The 19,661-nt window shown below is 38.5% G+C and overlaps 1 protein-coding gene across 2 annotated transcripts in view; it reads right to left on the minus strand.

The window, feature by feature from the left end:
* Positions 1-6,213: 6,213 nt before the first annotated feature.
* The window catches only part of LOC145778912 (phospholipid-transporting ATPase ABCA1-like), a 71,519-nt gene continuing 58,071 nt past the window's right edge, over positions 6,214-19,661 (minus strand). Inside the window, exons 29-48 of one of the 2 annotated variants that reach the window (XM_082590503.1) lie at positions 19,495-19,524; positions 19,069-19,240; positions 18,775-18,927; positions 18,356-18,495; positions 18,125-18,235; positions 17,841-17,958; positions 16,539-16,728; positions 16,214-16,383; positions 15,817-15,994; positions 12,483-12,644; positions 12,128-12,211; positions 11,677-11,818; positions 11,297-11,408; positions 10,974-11,162; positions 10,233-10,447; positions 9,745-9,941; positions 9,093-9,289; positions 8,838-8,967; positions 8,284-8,397; positions 6,214-7,786 (exon numbers count right to left, since the gene is read on the minus strand). In XM_082590503.1, the coding sequence (XP_082446629.1) occupies positions 7,580-7,786; positions 8,284-8,397; positions 8,838-8,967; positions 9,093-9,289; positions 9,745-9,941; positions 10,233-10,447; positions 10,974-11,162; positions 11,297-11,408; positions 11,677-11,818; positions 12,128-12,211; positions 12,483-12,644; positions 15,817-15,994; positions 16,214-16,383; positions 16,539-16,728; positions 17,841-17,958; positions 18,125-18,235; positions 18,356-18,495; positions 18,775-18,927; positions 19,069-19,240; positions 19,495-19,524 (3,011 nt within the window). In that variant the 3' untranslated portion in view covers positions 6,214-7,579. The remainder of the gene's footprint in view (positions 7,787-8,283; positions 8,398-8,837; positions 8,968-9,092; positions 9,290-9,744; positions 9,942-10,232; positions 10,448-10,973; positions 11,163-11,296; positions 11,409-11,676; positions 11,819-12,127; positions 12,212-12,482; positions 12,645-15,816; positions 15,995-16,213; positions 16,384-16,538; positions 16,729-17,840; positions 17,959-18,124; positions 18,236-18,355; positions 18,496-18,774; positions 18,928-19,068; positions 19,241-19,494; positions 19,525-19,661) is intronic. The other variant, XM_082590505.1, reaches the window with a different exon arrangement.

The raw sequence follows: 19,661 nt of genomic DNA on the forward strand, positions 1-19,661 counted from the left end.
GAACACGCTCCATTCTTCTGGAGAAACTCCAATATCTACAGTAGGTCGATTTAGCTTCGGGCCAAGGTTTACGGGCGCTGGAGCGTTGCGCGTCGTAGCAGCATGACTGTACGTGTGACTTTGCAGCACCACACAAGCAACCGCTTCGGGCACGTCGGCTGTTTCAAAATTACAGTTGGGAAAGGCGCATGTTATCACCACCATTCCACAAATTTCTTTAAATTAACCTTATCCTATTGCGATTCGATCATGAACAAAGACGGTTATTTTTCTTGAATGTATTAACAAAAGAAAAATGATCGAATCGCAATTTCTGCAACAAAATACACAACGTAAGATTGTTAAACTCAACACTAGAACTAGAACAAAAGAAGCTGTTGTTCGCCAGCCTGCCAGAATGAAATGATACGAATAAAACAGAGTACTGCCTCGCGGAGTACACGTGACAAAAGGAGTGCAGCAGTAATCAAGGAAGCATGCTAACTGCAGGCATTTGTGCACCTAACTCAAGATCAGTGTTGGGCGCGATAACTCATTTTTCAGTTAAGCAATTCTTCTTCTTCTTCTTCTTTCGTTTGAGACTAGATCAAATTTCAGGGCAGGTGGTGGAGAGCCAGGTGAGTGTAGCTTCGTCCAGCGTTGCTATACCATGCGTTCCATTTGGTGCCTTGTAGATGGGACATTCGAGAACGACATGGTCAGCAGTTTGTTCCTCCACGCCGCATTCGCAGGCCGATGAGGGAGCCAGACCCCACTTGTGCATGTTGGAATGGAAGCGACCGACTCCGGTTCGGATTCTGTTGAGCTTGACCCAAGTCGGCCGAGGAAGGTCCATACCAGGGGGGCGCGCCACCGGGTGCGATAACGATAACGATAACGATAAGCGATAATCGATAATCGATAAACGAAAAATGCCTAAAGCGATAACGATAAACGATAAATCAAAAAAAAGTTAAGCGATAACGATAAACGATAAATTATCGCCGATAATGTCCGATAACGATAAATTTTTTTTTTTTCTTGATTTGCGCTGCCCCATCCCATGCAGCACGAACTGTTTTCATCAACATGACGAAAAATCGAACATAATATACTGTGAAGGGACAAAACTTTTTGTAAGTTATGCATGAATAGAATCGCAACAGCGGCAGTAGGTATCGAATCTTCAACCTCTTGATCCAGAATCAAACCACTGAGGTAACCGCCGTGCTTTTAATTATACCTTTAGATATCAGTTGGATGCTTTTATCAATTGAGTTACACTACCGCTTACGTGCAGTAGGCAAAATAATTAAATCAAATGAAAATACCATAAAAAATTCCAAACTTTGTATTTTGCTTTCTACGGGCTGTTTACAGCAAAGTCAGCAATAATTGAAAAAATTCCAAAAAACGCAAAATGCTTGAAAATTTATCAGTAATCTTAAGCGTTATTGGTAGTAAAAATGTGCATACTGTGAAATCCATCAAGCTTGTCAAATTAGTCGTGTTTGTTCAAGAACAATAACATAATTGTCGTAATTTACTGATAATTTCAGATAAATTTTTTCTGTTTTTTTTGTGAACACCATCATTAAAGCAATGGCAGAACGCTGAGTTGTTGAGATAAGAATTACAATATAGGCACTGTATTATTAGTGGGAATAAAGATATTTGATTGAGCGTTGGCTATGTCGCATAGGTAAATCGTCGTCGTATCCAGGCTTACGCCCGGTGGTTGAAGATTTAGATTAAGTAGACGGGAAGGCAAGGAAGCCAATCTTCTTGTCCACTTTCAGGCATGCCTTTAAGTGTCCTGCGAAAGACAGTGTCCTGCCTTTTCGATTGCCGTTCCAGCGCTCTCACCACTCGGCTATGAAAGGTTATACTGTATTGAGCATAATTTTACCACGCAACTCGATGCGCCTATTGTCATGCAAAAACTATTAGGCTACAAGATGCAATGATGTCGGTCTGCATGTCAAACGCTTGAATCAATATCATATTCTGTAATGACTTGTTTTAGTGATGGTGGCGTGAAAGATCATGTTTCCGATGTAAAAGCGGCCTCGTATTGCGACAGTTTCATAAACCACTTGCCAATTTCTTTCGCTTCGCTTCAAAGGAATCTGTACCGCCTGTGCGCTTACATTTTAATTGTAAAATTCACTCGCGATTATCGATTGCAGCAAAACAACAAGAGACTTGTTGCATGCATTTCATTGCATTGCAATTTGCAACTCTAAAAATTATTGTGTTGTCAGGGCCGTCGCTGCAGGGGGCGTGCCCCTCCCATGACAACGACCTGTGCACACACACTTCAGGCACTGAAGAAGAACTGGTTTTAATTTTAGTTTCATGAACTAGGTGGCTAGTAAAAATATTACTTTTCATGGTCTTTCGGCTTCCACTTTTCCACTAAAATTTATCGGCGATTAATTATCGGCGATAATCAAATATTGCCTTTGGCGATAACGATAAACGATAACTGAAAAAATAATTAAGCGATAACGATAAGCGATAAAAATTTATCGCCGATAATTATCGCCGATAAATTATCGCCGATAATGCCCACCACTGCTCAAGATATGGCAAAGATGTCAGACTACCTCCACAAGTGGAGACTCAAGCTCAGTAATGAGCAGTGTTGTACGCGTCAATGAAATAAATTGACGGCGTCAGCGTTAGCGCGAATTGCCTAAACATTTAACGGCGTAAAGTACTGCGTAGCCTAAGCTCTTGTAGAAATTGACGGTGTCAGCGTCAGCGCTAATTTCTAGCGCTAAATTATCCAGAATCTCAAAAAACGGAAGTAGCCTATTTGCCTTACCAAGTTTAGGCTTGCAATAGCTATTAATAAAGAACAGGTATTATGTTTTGAGACTGTATTCATATTGTAGTTAGGTGCTTAGCTTATTAGTTATTTCCTTGTAGAAACACAAGCATTTCAAACTGTTTGTCTGACAATCTGCTGCGTTTGGGACGCATAATATCATTTCCAAGTGAAAACATGCGTTCCAAAGAAGTGCTGGATGGTATTGGTGTGTTGTAATTCAAAAACAAGTCTTGAAAATGTTTAATCAAAAACGAAAAATGACGCATAGCGCTTGACGCTTCAAATCGGCAAAATAGTTGACGGCGCTATCACTTCCGTCAACTAAAGAATAAACTGACGGCGCTAGCCTCAGCGTCAACAAAAAATTGACGCTGTCAACGTACAACACTGGTAATGAGTAAGGATGCCTGAAACCTACACCTACTGAGTTTTTACCAATTCTTTCAGGCATCGCCCCTGCTGAGCTTCGCCGCCGAGCTGCCACACTCTCCCTGGCTCGCCGGTCACTGGAGCCACACCACGTGCTCCACAGCTACCTCACCAGATCGGTAATAAAGAAACACCTCAAATTGAGAAGCCCCTTTGTTGCTCAAGCACAATCCTTGCTGGAGCACACCAGCGCCTCATCCTGGATCACCAATACCTGGAAAGAGGAGTGGACACACAACACCTCCAGACTCCACACCTATGTCCCCGACGCTGGACCCATGCCACCAGAAAAGGAGCTCAGACGACCTGTCTGGGTACGGCTGAATCGCGTCCGCACGGGTGTTGGGCGCGTCGCATCCTCGATGCACAAATGGGGCCTATCAACATCTGCGGCATGCAACTGTGGTGCAGAGGAACAGACAGAAGATCACATCCTCTACCACTGCCCGATGTTTAGCCTACTCTTCCAAGGGCAGTTGGCCTGTCAACGCTGGAGGACTCTACAATCAAGTAGCTGCTCGAAGAATGCCCGGACATTTGACCCCAATGAAATGTAGTCCAAAAACCAACCTCTCATACGAAAGAAGAAAATAGGCTAATCTGTTTAAAAAAATTCATAACTAACAAGCAGTGTACCTTTTTTTCCCGCGCTTTTACAAAGTAAGCAGCAAAGATTTTGCTCTCCAGATCTAAATATATAAATTGGATTAAAGAAAAACTTAGGCCTGGAGAATAGCAAATTTTAGTCAAATTTAGAAAGGAATTTAATTGTGGTCATTTCAGTCCAAAAATTTTCGAAATCGATAAAGAATTCGCAAAGACAGAACAATTCAAAGAAACCCATATCAAGAATCCAAGTCTGCGGTTGCCGCATGTAACAAACAAGCAATTGACTCGCCAGCCTCAGCTTTGAAAGAATAGGGATGAGGAAAGTAAATTATTATCCAGTGAAGCAATTGAAGTACAGTACGGTAGAAAATTTATCAAACAACCATTAGTAAGCCATGTGGATTAATTGTTTTACATTCTATTGTGTAATATCTTGTTTGCTGCCCATTATCAAATCGGTTCAAAGTTTGTCCTAAAATTTTTTGTTTTAAATTCAGTTGTTTTTTAAACTTTTCTGGATTAGTGTGTGTTGTATCGGTATAAATCAATTTAATTAAACCAGCGCAAGAGTTTTTAATGATAATTTACTTAGTTTTTGACATAAAAATCGAACGTTGGCCAGCAATCAAGCCTAGTCAGTTTTTAAGAAGGGCTGCCAGACAAGTTTGGATCAATCGCACTTAGCCTAAATCGACAAAAATGCTTTTTTTTCTTACTTTTATTTCAATGCAAAGTGTTTGATTTTTTTAATTGAATTTAAATTTTGTTGCTTTATGTCAGTAGAAAAGTGACAAAAATTGTCATAAATTGTTATTTTGGGCTCAAACTTTGTAATGATACGTCGTCTGGATTTGATTTTTGTTAAATTTCGTCTGAAGAAAACATTATTGACCTATTGTGTTATTCGGTTACACTCAATTATTTCTCATTTACATTCTATTCAATTTGTTTGTCAAATTATATGGTCACATTGCGCTAGTTTCATGCAGCCTAACAGGTACCACTTAGAGTCACTCAGCCATTTCTTTTATGACGGAACAATAGGCCTAGGCTATACCTTTGTTTTAAATTGTGATTATTTTTGTATTGTAATACTGTTACTGAAAATGTTTTTACTCGTAGCCTTGAACTATTTATTGGCTTGAACTTTTCTTGGTTGCACTGAAGTTTAAACGCCCTTGCTACAAGAGTTTATTGATTTCAAAAGTTTTTCCTATTTTTAATCACCCGGAATAAAGTTTATATTTGAATAAAACCACAGGACTTCACTTAAGGATCGCAGCAGCACATGATTTTTTTTTCTTTCATTAATATTACTGAACATCAGCCTATCTTGTTTCAACGTAATTTACCGATGCTTGACATTTGTCACATTAAGAACTGGGAAGCAGCTGACTCGATGACTGATATAGTCTTTCGCTGCTTCCTGTCTGTTGTGGTATTTAGATAGCTATGGTACTATTTTATTCGTATTGTTTATAATTGTACCGTACTATTGTCGCAACAGACGAAATAAAAGGTTTCTCTCTCTCTCTTGTGATAATCTTGTTTTTGTACAATAGCCTAAACTAGGCTATAAGTTAGCCTTATAAAAGAAAACCATCACTGCTGCTGTATCAGCGATTTTGGGCTTAGCCTATTAGGCCTAAGTGGGGACGATTCTCTGCCACTTCTATAGTCAACATTCAGCAATTTCGACTGGGAAAGCTTCTTGCAGAGCTTAATCCTGGCAGTTTCGCATAGCCTACTTGTAGAGGCTTTGAATCACTGACGCAGACCCGGTCACCGAGATCGACAAAATGAAGTATCCGATGGTTGAAGTCTTGTTGCCGGGGAATTATTCCATCCATTAGATGCCGCTGAATGGAGAGCGGTACTTAACGTGCGTTGCTCAAGCGCACATACCAAGAGTCGAACCAGCGCGTATTTATTTTTTTGATTTCGTCATGACCATTTGTAGAACCAGGTCGAACTTACGTGTGTGAAGCCAAAGCATAAAAGTGATGATTGCAATTTAAAATGACTGTGCTGAGCGATCTAAAAATGTTTGGGGTCTTTAATTGTAGAGGCAGTAGCGTAGGCTACACAGGGGGAGGCATTGGGCCATAAAAAAATTAGAAACAACTTAAAACAAAAAGAATGATGCAGGTATGCTAACCAACTATTAGACCAATATAAGCGACTCACAAACGTGCTGTAGGCCAAACAGGCTTAAAGCTACAAATGAGACATAAAACTTGCAAATGCGTGGGGAATTGCAACCACCGTTTTATTACGTAAGTCAGGTAACAATACGTTTGAATGTTTTCATCCCTGTGTTTGTTGTGTTTAACTTAAAGCTACTATCAACATTCAACATGCTGGCACAACTTCTTTTGTTTATTAGGCTACCCCATGAGAACAAACATAGCCCAATGACAACATAAAAACATACAGGATTATATTTGAAACACAGGAGTCTTTACTCCGCGTTTTTATGCGAAAAGATCATGAAAGACAATAGTAACAATGTGTATTTTCTACACAAACTAAAAAAAAAATTGTGGTATTCTCGAGAAGTGATGGAGAAGATGATTTTTTAAAATTTGATACGATAAACAGTAGCCACAAAGCAATAAGAAAACAAGGATACATCAAATTAACACAGTTGATAGCACAAAAGATGAAAATGGCAATGTGTGTGTGCTTCAAAAATGTCAATTGCAAAAGAAATTTTTTTTGCCATGTTAAAGAACTTTGATGAATTCACATGCAGAAACATGAGAGATCAATTATTCTTGATATAAACCGAAGTAAAAAATAAACAAGGTTTCAATTCGAAAATTGTACAAATAAAAATAAAACGGTTGAGAGCAACTTGAATCACCTCATTATAGTAGTTTCCGAGCTATCAGAATCCGTCCCTTTTAAATCGATTCAAAGTTTGCGGCATTGAATTAGTATAAAATATAGCCTAGGTTTAGCTAGATTTATACGCTTGGTTTATAGACAAACTAGGTTTATAGCTTGAAGCTACTGTAGGCTACTTGCCATAATAGGCCAATGGCAATCGACTCTACCTTGAAGGAATGAACGCAACAACACAGTTAATCAGATCCATTCTGTTTTCAAATTCAACGTCTGCATTAGAAACTGAGCGCAGCAACACAGTTAATAAGATCCATTCGGTTTCCAAATTCAACGTCTGCATTAGAAACTGAGCGGACTTTGCGAGATAACAGGCAAAAAGATAATTAATTAATCGTCTTCAAAATCATTGGTAACGGCCAACCAACAAACATGACATGGTGATATTACTGCAAAAACGCTACCGTACGTTGACAAATTGCCTACGATGACGATCAAACGCAACAAAAATCAGAAAGTTTCAATGGTAGCCTATCACAAAGCAGGTTACAGCCGTAAAACTCACTGTATCATTCTCCATTCAGATTATTTCTGCGAAGAAGTTGGTTAAACAACTAAGATCTGCAATATATCAATTCATAAACGTAAAGAAGTGTTCCGCGGGCAAGCGACGAATGCAAAGCGAAAATAGTTCAAGGGACATCAAAATTGAGCGTATCAATGATTATACACCTTGACACAAAGTGTGTTCAGCAAGATAACGTTAAATTAAAAGTGCAATAAAAACTATAGGTTGAAAAACACCTTAAGTGTGCTTCGAAATTAAAAACCCATACACAAAAAGACCATAGAAAGTCTTGAAATTAGTGCATAGTTCAACTATACAAGAAGCTGCTCGGTGCTGTTGTGATAGTGAGAAGTTGAAGTGAGATTTTGCATGACAATGTCATTGGAACCAGAGAGTTCTCGAATTTGATCGGACATTTGTGAATAATCCATCACAGTCTCGTCATTCAGAGGCTGATAGCCAATATACTCGTCGTCGCAAATGGCGTCGCTTTGATTTTTGGCAAAATTCACAAACACCTGGAGATGTACAAAAAATAGTAACTATTAAATTTCTATTAATTCAAAAGAAAGCATAAACCCAGCTAGCAAATCAGCTATCTTTTTACATCGATCGAACATCTTCAGATGTTGAATCAATATGAAACTAGCTGATTTGCTGCATGAAATAATCACCATATTGTAGGCCATCTTAAAAATACATCTCCTATCAAGCTTGCAATAGGTTCAATTAATTTTAAGTAAAGTTACAAATTGTTTCCTGCTTTTATTCTCAATATTCGTCATGCATTTCACACGTTCCGCTCACAAGTTTAGCTACAATTCTACTTATACAATTTTGTCACAAACATCGCCCTATGTAAGTTAATTCTTTTTCCAGTCAAAACACGCACATCAAATTTGACTTGCTGATGCAGTCTGTGTTGAAAAACTAAGCAAGCTAAAGTTGTTTAACAAAAAATGATCAAAGTAGATCATGAATGTATCCCAATAAGCAATCCTAAGAGGCCACTTACCTCATCCAGAGTGGTTTGGCTTACAGAATAATCTTCGACATTCATAGACTTTTTACTACTTTCCAAAATCATGAAGATTTCTGCCAGTTTCACGTCCTTGAATGGCAATTGAAACTGAATAAAAAAAAGTAATATTTTCTTAAACTTAAAGTCGATTGTGCAATAAAAAAGCTTGTTCACAACTACTACTAATTTTAATAGTTACTGTAGAAGTTTCAGAACAAACCACACTATTAAAATAGCACCGTGCTACAGTGATAGATGTTTTGTGAGATCCACACAATGGCACTAACAGTCGTCGATTTTTTGTTGCATCTCAGTTTACGCATGGTGGTTGAATATTTAGATTAAGTGGACGGTGGACGAGAAGACAAAGAACCCAACGTCAATGTTCATTTCAGGTAGGCTACGTCATTAAGTATTCTGTAGAAGATAAACACGCCCAGTGCTGAGCTGTCGAAACGGCACCCTTTCGAGAGTCGCACCAGAGCTCTCACCACTCGGTCAGGCAACTAACTCGTCTGCATGTAAGCATCAAGATGCAAGAGACATACAATCATCATGTTGCAATGGCTTTCTTTCAGTATGCAGTTTTCGAGCTTCGACGCGATGAAGTGTTTCACAGACTCGAAATCTGGATTTAGTCCCCCGACTTTGACTGTAATTGTGTATCCTTCTCCATATCTGCAAAAACATTTAAATTCAGCCTGCCATTGTGATTACAACTTTGAAAACCCTGACCTCAATAAAAAGAAAAACAAAGATAGAAACAAAATAGACGAGAACTGCAAAAAATATATAAGTTTTACTTGTTTTTAAGATGCTGAGGACTTCCCAAACACTTGAGCCTTCCATTGACCATGATAGCGAGTCTGCTGCATAAAGCTTCACACTCCTCCATGCTGTGTGACGTCAGCACGATGCAGCGACCACCTCGAACAGCTTCGGCGATTCTGCTCCAGAGGAACCTTCGAGACATGGGATCCATCCCGGCAGTTGGCTCGTCCTGTTATAATGGAATGATAGATTTAATCAAGTGTGACTTTTACTTACTATCAAGAGGCGAGATGTTGTTGTCGTGGGGAAGGTGAATAGAAATTTTCAATTCTTAGCCATAAACATTACGTTTGACATTGTAACAACGCAAAGAGATGTTAAAGAAATAACTAAACGAGAGAATGTTTTAGCTGGAAAAACACTTCTGCGTTAAACCGTACTGGTCATGCCGCAGATGCAAGCAAATCATCAAATTACTCAAAGCGAAGAGCTACAAAATCATTATAATGGCAGTCGTACATCAAATTAACCAATGTCCTGTTAATTCCCACGTCTAAAAAACTGAATAATTTCAAGTAACCTATTCATGAAAGATGTGTTCTCAGGAAGTACCAGGTTAGTGTTTCTTACAATTTCTTACATGGTTTGTAAAAATAAGCCTTCAGTTTAAAAAATTGCATATACCAAGAACACAATCGGAGGGCATCCTATGAAGGCAATAGCTGCACTCAGTTTTCTTTTATTTCCGCCACTGTACGTTCCAGCTGGTTTATTGGCATACATCTTCAATCCAAAGTTACTGACAGCCCAGTCTGCCACGCGGGCGATATCTTCAGGAGGAACTCCGCGAAGTTTCGCGTAGAATATCAAATGCTCGCGACCTGTCGCATATAAATCATTTTAGTAGATAGAGTACGTTTTCTAAAAAATAGTTTTTTCACCAAACATGGTTCAATACCAATAAATTGTCAACAGATAATGTCAATTTCATAGAAAAAAGTAATAAACTTTTTCGTTAATAAAACTTAAATTGTGTTGCTGCAAACAAGTTGTTGTTAGAGACTTGAATCTTAACGCGTCAGTTGAAGATGAAAAACAATCTATGCTAAAATAAAGTTATCAAATAATGTTTTGCACGAAAACGATATTCTACACTCTTAACGAACGCGTACCTGTAAGCAAGCTGTTCAATGCTTCAAACTGAGGACAATATCCTGTGTTCTGTTGAACTTCTCTGAGATCACCGAGTATGCTTTGACCGCAGATCAAAGCGTCACCGGCTGTTGGTGTCGTATCTCCAGTCAACATTTTGAAGGTTGTGGTTTTCCCTGCTCCGTTCACTCCGAGCAAGCCGAAGCATTCGCCTTCGGGGACACCAACACATAATCTATGGACAAAGTTGATACAAGACTTGAAGAAAAATGATCCCACACAAGAATCAGCTGTTAATTTTTTAACACAGAAGCAAGCGTCCCACGTGTGGAGCTTGCACTTTATGCTGACTGGTGATAGAAAAGTGGAAAACAAAACTGTTTTTTTTTAAAAAAGGGTCAAATTAAATTTCAGCCGGGCCTCATGCCACAACTTCAAGGGTGGTGTTTTGAAAGTCAGGTTTAAATGTGGCAGTTATGAACGTTGGGTGCGATTATTTCAAAACCAATAAGCATGGCGGCTATTTAAGTGAACCGTAGTTTTAACAAAAAAGAACTGCGAACTAAAAAGACAAAAACTTGTAAGAAATGCGAAGGACCGACTGTTGACTAGAGCGTGCAAGTTGGACATCGCAACACTTAGCATACTTGCAACGTGACCACTGTAAAAAAGCCTTCACTTCACAAAAACCTGCGTCCACAAACAATATGCAAAGGATTCTTATCATTGAACAGACGCTATCGTAATATCAGCTAGGCTACCTGTCCACAGCAACAAGATTGGAGTTATTTCCTCTTTTCTTGTACACTTTGCTGAGGCCACTAATCGTCAAAATGTCATTGCTCCGTCCTTCCAAAATTCTTCTCCTTTCAGCCACAACATCTTCTTCTATCACTGGAGAAGTTCTTACAACACTGGAGGTTTTTGCACAGCGACTCCCAATAAAAAATCTGCAAGGAAACCAAGTGATTAAGCAAAGTAGTCGAAGAACAGTTGGTAATAATTCATTGTACGAAACAGTACACTAGTTATTCAAAATTATATTAAAAATATCATAATAGATCATAAAAGATGGCTGACTCACTTGTATTGCAGTAGTAGCGTAAAACCGAACCACACAACTCCTTGTATTCCCATGGCCACCAAATTTCTTCCAATGTCTTGATAGGAAAAAGTGTCGACCTCACGCGGATGTCCTGAAGGAATTAAAACAAAAAAATGTCGTCAAAAGTTTCACACACGTTTTCCTTTTTTCACATATCCTGTTCATTGATCTACACATGTCATTAAAACTTTTTGGGGAATGACCGTTTAAGAAATGCAATTAAACAGCATTATTTAACAGCGCTGCTCAAAAGCGGAATCGTGTGATCTATCAGCTGCATATCGACTGACAGCCAGCTGGCACGATAGTCCACCACTTGGACAAGCAACTCCATAGCATCTTGCTTATCATGTTCTCACCTGTGATAGCAAGGTAGGCGTCCGCGTATGACTGGCGAACAGACATCTCGATCAAACCCCGGCCAAGACAGTATTGAGGAAACATAAGAAAAAAAGTCATCAGTTTGTCGTTGACTTCGTTCAAATAAGAAATGTTGAGAGCCTAAAAAAAGTTAAGATCGTTTTCTTTCAACTTGTGGTATTTATACAAACAAGTTTTACAGCAAATCCAGCTATACTCGGAGAAAACAGCATTTGTTCTAAGAAAACGCAGCCGATACGTAAATAAGACTTCTTCATACATATAGCTAATTCCACTGCAGTTGTTGGAATTAACCGCAAAAAACATATTGAACAAGTTACTTGAACAAATTGTAGTCAACATGTGCATGCAGACTATCTGGTGAGCAAACAATAATGATTGCTTGCGATATACCAGAACTATTACACAAGTTCCATTACATAAACTTACTTGCAAAATGAATGTTATCAGGCTCGCATTGACTCCAATGAACAAGTTGATGCAAGTCAGCACAACATACGCTGTGCTAGGTACCTGGGTAGCATTAAAAAAGTAAGATACAGTGTTGTTTATAGCAACTGGGTTTATGCTAAGACCAATGCTATCGCTAAGTGCAGTTGTTTATGCTTGAAACCTATTTCATCGAAAAGATTCGTAAAAAGAAACAACGTGATAAAGCAACAATTTTATTGAACAAGCAGCATCAAATGTGATACCCGCACAAGCCACAAGACCACTTTTTCCGTTACATGGCGCAATTAATTATGTTGAACAAATGATTGAAGAAAGAGGCGCTGTTACAAACCTCAAAATAAAAGCTGGCCGTGTACATCATTGGTGTGATAGAAAATCCATATAAAAGCAATAAGCAAACCAAGCAGGGAAAATTGTCAGCAGAGACATAAGCTTTTGTTTGAAAACAAACGAAAATGACAATGACGATCTTGACTGGTATCAAGTAGTTGATCTGAAAGAAAGCGTTTATGCATCAGATTCAAAAATTATTGTTTTAAATTTTGTAACCTATTCTATACAGGCGATAAATCTACAAAAGTAAATCTTCATTTCGTCAATATGCTTTTGTGTTATGCGGTGTGTTGCTGAACAAGTAGTGTCTACCTGTTTCAACCCCCTTGATAAAGTCAGTCATGCTGTCTGAGGTGGTAGTCTGGTACAGTCACCAGAAGAATGCAAGTCATCATACAAGGTGAACAGAAAATCCTTAGACCAACTCATAAACGATTTATTAAAAGAAAATAAATAAAATTTCAATAAAAAGGTATCACAATGACAGTTTACAATACTAGGAATAAATTTATTTATCTATTTTCAATGTGGCCGCCACTAACTTGGATCTCTCAATTCTTAGTCGGAAGTTTACGACCGAGGCACGTACCTCATCCTTGGGTATTTTGGCCCATTGCCGCAGGAGTGATTGATTCAGAGTATCAACACTTTGGTGAGCAACGGAACAGGACTTTGCCTCAAATAACGAACACACGCAAAAGTCCATGGGAATCAGATCAGGCTATGAGGGAGGTCACATTTTCTAGCTCCAGAATCTTAGAAGTTGACGTGAGCACCATCCTGAGTCTTTCGCGAGGTGTGGGATGGTACACCATTTTGTTGGAATGTGAAGAGCTGACCTTTGTAGTGTTTTTTCATCTCTTCAAGGGCTGGAACCAAAATATCGTTGATGTAGCAATCTGAATTGATTTTAATTCCTTGTTCCACGAAAATCAGAGGAGACTTCCAAGTTTGGAGACGGAGGCCCACATCATGACAGAAGATGGTTTTTCGACCGCAGTAAACTGTTCTCACAGAATCTCTAACATCTGCTGAAGACTTTGCGTAAATTCTATCATTCTGATTATTGAACTGACCTTCAATTCTGAAGAGCTTTTCGTTTGAAAAAATGATCTCTTGTCCTGCCATGCCTATCTGCAGTTTTTTGAGAAGAATCTGTGCTCTTTCAAGTCTCTTTTGCTTTTGGAGAGATGTAAGGAACGGCCGTTTTCTTATCTTGTAAGGAGACAACTGAAGATCCTTTCTCACAGTGGTTGTCATTGAAGTGTTGGAATACGTTTGTGTTCATAGAGAGGGTGGCGTTGGTCGGACATTTGTTTTACTCTTTACAAAAAAGGAAAGAGTAAAACAAATATTCGACCAACGCCACCCTCTCTATGAACACAAACGTATTCCAACAAGACTCAAATCACGTAAGAGCTTCATCAAAGTCGGCCGATTGGAACACACAAGCGCGGAAGCTGCACGATTAGAAATGTGGACCTCTGAGCCCGATAGGACACAACATCCTGGCATCCCAAGTCCTTCCGAAAGTCTTCAACAAACTCCCACCCTTGAGAGAAGAGAGTGGTGCTGCCTAAATAGAGCCCGCTGCGGAGTCGGGAGAAATAAAAGCAACCTTTTCCGATGGAAGATGATTCCTGACCCTAAGTGTGATTGCGGCCTAGACAATCAGACGATGAAGCACATCCTCACCAACTGCCCCCCATGGCCACCTAAAGATACGGCCTGATTTGTCACATTTTGAAGAAATTTCCAGGTTTTTCTAACTTTGGGCGCACGTTTAAATAAATTTTTCTAAAAATTAGATTTTTACGTTTTCTTTATTCTTTTCCCCAGATGACACAATAAGTTTTAACATCCTCACATGTTGAAAAACAAAGAAAATTTGATTTTGTAAATTTTAGTCAGACTGTTAATTTTCAATAACAGTCTGATTTTGCGTTTTTCAACTTACTTTTTCTCATTTGCTATTGCTTCCCCAAGGCAACAAAAAAGTTTTTTGTCATTAGGAAACCGCAAAAAGTAAAAACATCTCAAAAAATGTCAGTCAAGCTCTAGCAGTAATCACAATCTGCAAAATGTGACAAATCAGGCCGCATCTCCAGGTGGCCATGTGCCCCCTTAGCCTTTCATGTAATGACAACGACCTCAAAAACATCACAAACAATGCTCTTACCTGGCTCCGACACTGGCGTGACAAGCTATGAATGAATTGAAGTGTTGCTCATATTCATGTCTTTGGCCATTTGACGGATGGATCTGTTTAAGTTTTTCCTCACCCTTTTGCCAGGGATTCATAGTTTAGGGATCGCCAACTCGGCTGGATTTCTGACAAGCGGAGTGTAAAAGTGTTGCCAGATATTTTTTTAATTTTTAGAAAAAATATTATTTTAGTATTTTTAAAGTAATAGTCGCCCAAAACTTGCCCGTAAATAACTATTTTAAAACTAATCTAAGGAAAATTTATTATTCACTTACTAAATTATCATATTTTTTGCAAATTTAACCTCTCTTTCTAAGTTATATTTAAATTTTGTGCATAAATTCACATTCTTTATTGCAAAGTAACACAATTACAAACTACTCGATCTTGTGCAACTTTAAACTTCAGGTTAGTTTTAATTTTTAAATAGACAAGCTTTGGGCGACCACTACTCTTTAAAAATGCCAAAAAATTAGTTTTTCTAAAAATTTAAATAATATTTGGCAACACTTTTACACTCCGTTTGTCAGAAATCCAGCCTACTTGGCGATCTCTATAGATACTATGAATCCATGCCTTTCGCGAACAGCCTTAACCACTTTCTTTGTTTGAGCAGTGCCAGGTCTTCCGCTCCTAGGACGATCTTCAGATGTAGGCTACCAAGTTCCTTAAATCTATTCACAACATGTAAATGGTGGATTTGGCGACTTTTTAGAGGCAATAATCTAAGTTAGTTTTCCTCGCGCGATGGAGCTGAATGATGGCTTCTCTTTGGCTTATTTTAACCCTTACGATTAATGCTTACAATTAAATATAAATTTTAAAGAGTTTATCAAGATATTTAGCATATTAAAAGGCATATAAGTGACATTCAACTGCAGACAGTGCACACCGTTTCGACCTCCCGGTCTCATCAGTGCAGTAGTTACACTGGAATAATGGCCATGGAGATATATATATCTCCATGTGACATTTTTCCATTTGTTTAATCATAAAAATAAGTGACATTCAATATGTTTAATCATAAAATAAAAAAGTCCACTTTCTGTTCACCCTGTAAAAAGTAAATTTATTTGGAAATCCAATTAGGCTATACAAACTTGAACGAAACATCACCGCAACTTACCATATCCCAGGTGAAGGTCGATATCCAGTAGATGGTTTGGTTGACTCCACTGACAAACTGAAGATGTTTGGCTTTCGTGATTTTTTCTTCAATCAGAAACAAAACAAAACTAGCAGGAACAAACGACAGTGCAAAAATGACCGATATTGCAACAAACGTTCCGGTAATGGCTTGGGGGCTGCGAATAAAAATGGACCCACATAACTTCCTGATGCCGGAGATTAAGAAAAAAATGAAATAACAAATACTTCAAGAACTGGTACTTAGTGGTATCCAATTCCAGGTAAGCTATATCCATGTTAAAACAAACATTAAGTTACAAAATTCTACGCATCCTCTCAGTGTTAAAAAAACGTTAAAAAAAGCAATGAAAAAAAGAATCTTGCAGATGTCTAACCGGGCAGCCTTGTCCAACGACGATTGGGTGTAATTGAGAGGATGGTTGACCACAACTATTCCATATTCAGAAGGTGTTCCACCACCGGTTCGCATCGATCGTAGTCCCGCGTTGTTTAAAATGTTCAACCAAGTTGGCATCGCATGGTAGCCATTATTATCAAACCAAACCTGTAGAAAAAGAAACTAACTAATCCGATAAAAAAAAAACATTTTCTATGTCACACAATTCCTCATTTTAAAGTGTTTATTTAAAACAAAGTTAAATTTCGCTATATTTACCATATGAGTCGTTTTCTGGTAAAGACTTTCACTATTTAGCCTACCTTTGAATTTTCACTTCTGGCAAGATTTTCGGCAAATTCGCCAACAGTTTCCTTTCTTTGAGTAGGAAGACTTAACGTGAAATCACTGTACTTTTTGGCAAGTTGAATGACTGGAGATATGTCCTTGGCAGTTATGCTCGTGTGCAAAGTCTCACCAACAGAAAGCCCGCCATACCGTGTTTTCCGGAATCTAAAGCATGCAGCAATGTAAGATCTACAGTACTACAGTATATACACGAAGTATATGCAGTAGCAACGCTGGGACGATCACTATTGTTTTCTTGAATGTAAAGCATACGTGGTACTCGACAGTAAGTTCTTATGGTAAGGCATTCATATGAGATCTTGTTTGCTTTACGGTGACTGGAAAATGGTTTGCAGAAGTAGGCCTATACCTAGTACCTACATGCTAAAAGTTCTGCTCTTGCTGACGCAGGTTTTAACGTTCGTGCGATTGCAACGGATTATTTGGCAAATGTCAATGCGTCTGTGGTAACGTTTATCATCAGATCAATCTCTATTTGTGCAGCACCCTAAAATCTAACCAAATGCCATTTACTTTTTGATAACATACATCTTGTCGAAACATTGTAAATAATTTACTTTATGCTAAAAAAAAAATCGCTTTTTTCATTTTCCATTGATCTGCACTCTCAGTGTTGTGTTTTTGGTCTTACTATGTACTGTAGTATTTGGATGTGCTATCCTTGTACACAATAAGTACGCTAATGTGTTTGTTGTGCTTATGGTAAGATTGTTGCGAAAAAGCGTTGTGGAAATCCTTAGTCGTTGTGAAGGTTTCTCATGTCCATACAATGTAGACCTACTGCATTAGCTCCATTCATACATCGCACCTCTACCGCCTGATTCCATTTCTTGTAGTTTAAATGTTATGCATGCGTATAATTTTATTTTCATAATCAAACTAAACTAAAGCAACCATAAAAAGTACACTGAACTGACAGAAAGTCAACAAGCACTGTAGCTCTTTACTTTCAAAAAGAGAAAGATTGAAAAAATAGGCCTTTTATAACTTGCTTTTAAAACGTGACAAACCTGGCCGTAACTCCGAAGGCCATAAAAATACTAACAATAAATTCATAATTTGTTTTGATTTATTAGGGTTTTTGTAACACGTGCTAATGCACATTTTTAGAGTAAATGCTTACGTTGGTGTATTGGAGCTCCGAAGACGTGCAGGACATTATGTAAAAAGTTCAGTAAGGTTATAAAATTTATCTACTTTTATCGTGATTTTTATGTCATGAGATGAGCATTGTAAAATGTGAAAATGCAACTTACTTGTCAACAGTTTTGACAAGCCAATCGGAAAGGTTACGTCCGGTCATATTATACATCCAATCAGAGGACTGCAACAAGACACGTGGTGTTGCTGAGCCACCAGCACCCATAGGGCATTCTACAGATAAAGAAATTGTAATCATAGTTCTGTAATAAAACTTTGGCTAAAGTGTTTAAAAAAACAAAAGCCTTATGCCACCAATAAACAGCTTACAAAAAATTAAAAACATAATGCGGAAAAGTTGGCTTCAAATGTAAGACTAGTGCCTCAGCAAGAACGTTACCTGCAAGAAGAACCCGGTGATTTCTATCGGTGCATTTGCAAACCAATGTTTCGTTAGACAAGGCCATCTGGCTGTGACCAACTGTAGAGTCATCGTCTTGCCAATGTCCATCTGTGCCCAAAAACAAACATATTTCAAAAATTGCAATGTCAGTGCTTTTGACTTAGTGCAATCTTATCAATCAGAAAATTATAAAGTGGCTCCATGTCGCAGACATAATGGCAAACTTACTTTGTGTCTTGTCGCAATTCAGATATGAGCCGTCGTAGTTGAGAACATCGTACTGCTCGGCACATCTCATTCCTATTGATGGCTCGTCCACCAAGGCCGCGCTGACGTCACGAGATAAGCTGTGGTTGGACATGTCATGACTGCAATATGGAAAGTTAGTTGTCAAATGCGGCGGTTAAATCCTACTGATTGCTAGCCAAAACAAGCTACTGATCTGTAATCACAACACATGGCTTACCGAGAGGTACGCCAGATTTCTCACAATTACAAAGTGTTGCTGAAAAATTTGATTGATAGTCTAAAAGACACATTTCCTTATCTTTATTCTTCCATTACATCTTTCAAGCAATAAAATCGGTTCCAAGAAGAAGCACTGACGCGTGACATTTGATAAGGTACTGATATTAAAGTACAAGTACCTCTGAAACGTGTTGGTGCTTCCATACATCCACGGTTGCAATTCAAGGGGAGGAAGGTTTTCTTGGGATGGAACAGCAAGGGCGCAGAGCAGTCCCAATGCCACGAATACTGCAGGTACAACAACTTGAGCTACTAGGCCTTTCCGGTTCCGTCTTTAAATAAATTGTGACAGATAATTACAAAAGAGGGACAATTCTTATTTTCTAAACCACCATTATCATTTACAACAATTGATTTATGATAAGAGTGACCGTTAGATAGTAAATTCTGTTAATTTTGAAATATTAACCGACCTTGAGTGATGGAATCTCTTTATAAATAGCGCAGAGAACTGCTGCCAGATAAGTTTTTTCCCTTTAACTTTGTACGATCCTGTTCCTTGAGATCCATCGGCAACATCAAATGCGTCGTTTTCAGCGGCAGGAGCAACTTCCTCAAGAAAAAGCGGCTCTTCATCGTGGTGGACTAAATATACAACACAATATTGTATTTTACGACAGCTTTTTAACGCAGGTGATCAGTGACTATATAGAGTTATAGACTAACGCACTGTAACCAGAGAATAATCGACAGGACAGGGGTTAATTAGCCATTGATAAGGTAAATGGAAAAACGTGGTCTCCTCTGTATATATTCCAAACTAAGGTCTACATTGTGTTTCCTCCAAGCACTACAAACTTTTAGTGCTGTCACTTAAGTGCAATATGTTCAATACTTACGTAACTGAGAGAAGGAATGATCAGACAGGTCTGAAACAAATAACAAGCGATATTACTGGTCACGGCTATATAGGCCAACAGACAAAATATTGTCGTGGCTTTGAAATAATAATGAATTCAATGCTTCTCTGTGTTTGATGTAATCAACCTTAACACAATTTACAGTT

This window comes from Aplidium turbinatum, chromosome 10 (assembly GCF_918807975.1).
Source record: "Aplidium turbinatum chromosome 10, kaAplTurb1.1, whole genome shotgun sequence".
Classification (NCBI taxonomy): domain Eukaryota; kingdom Metazoa; phylum Chordata; class Ascidiacea; order Aplousobranchia; family Polyclinidae; genus Aplidium; species Aplidium turbinatum.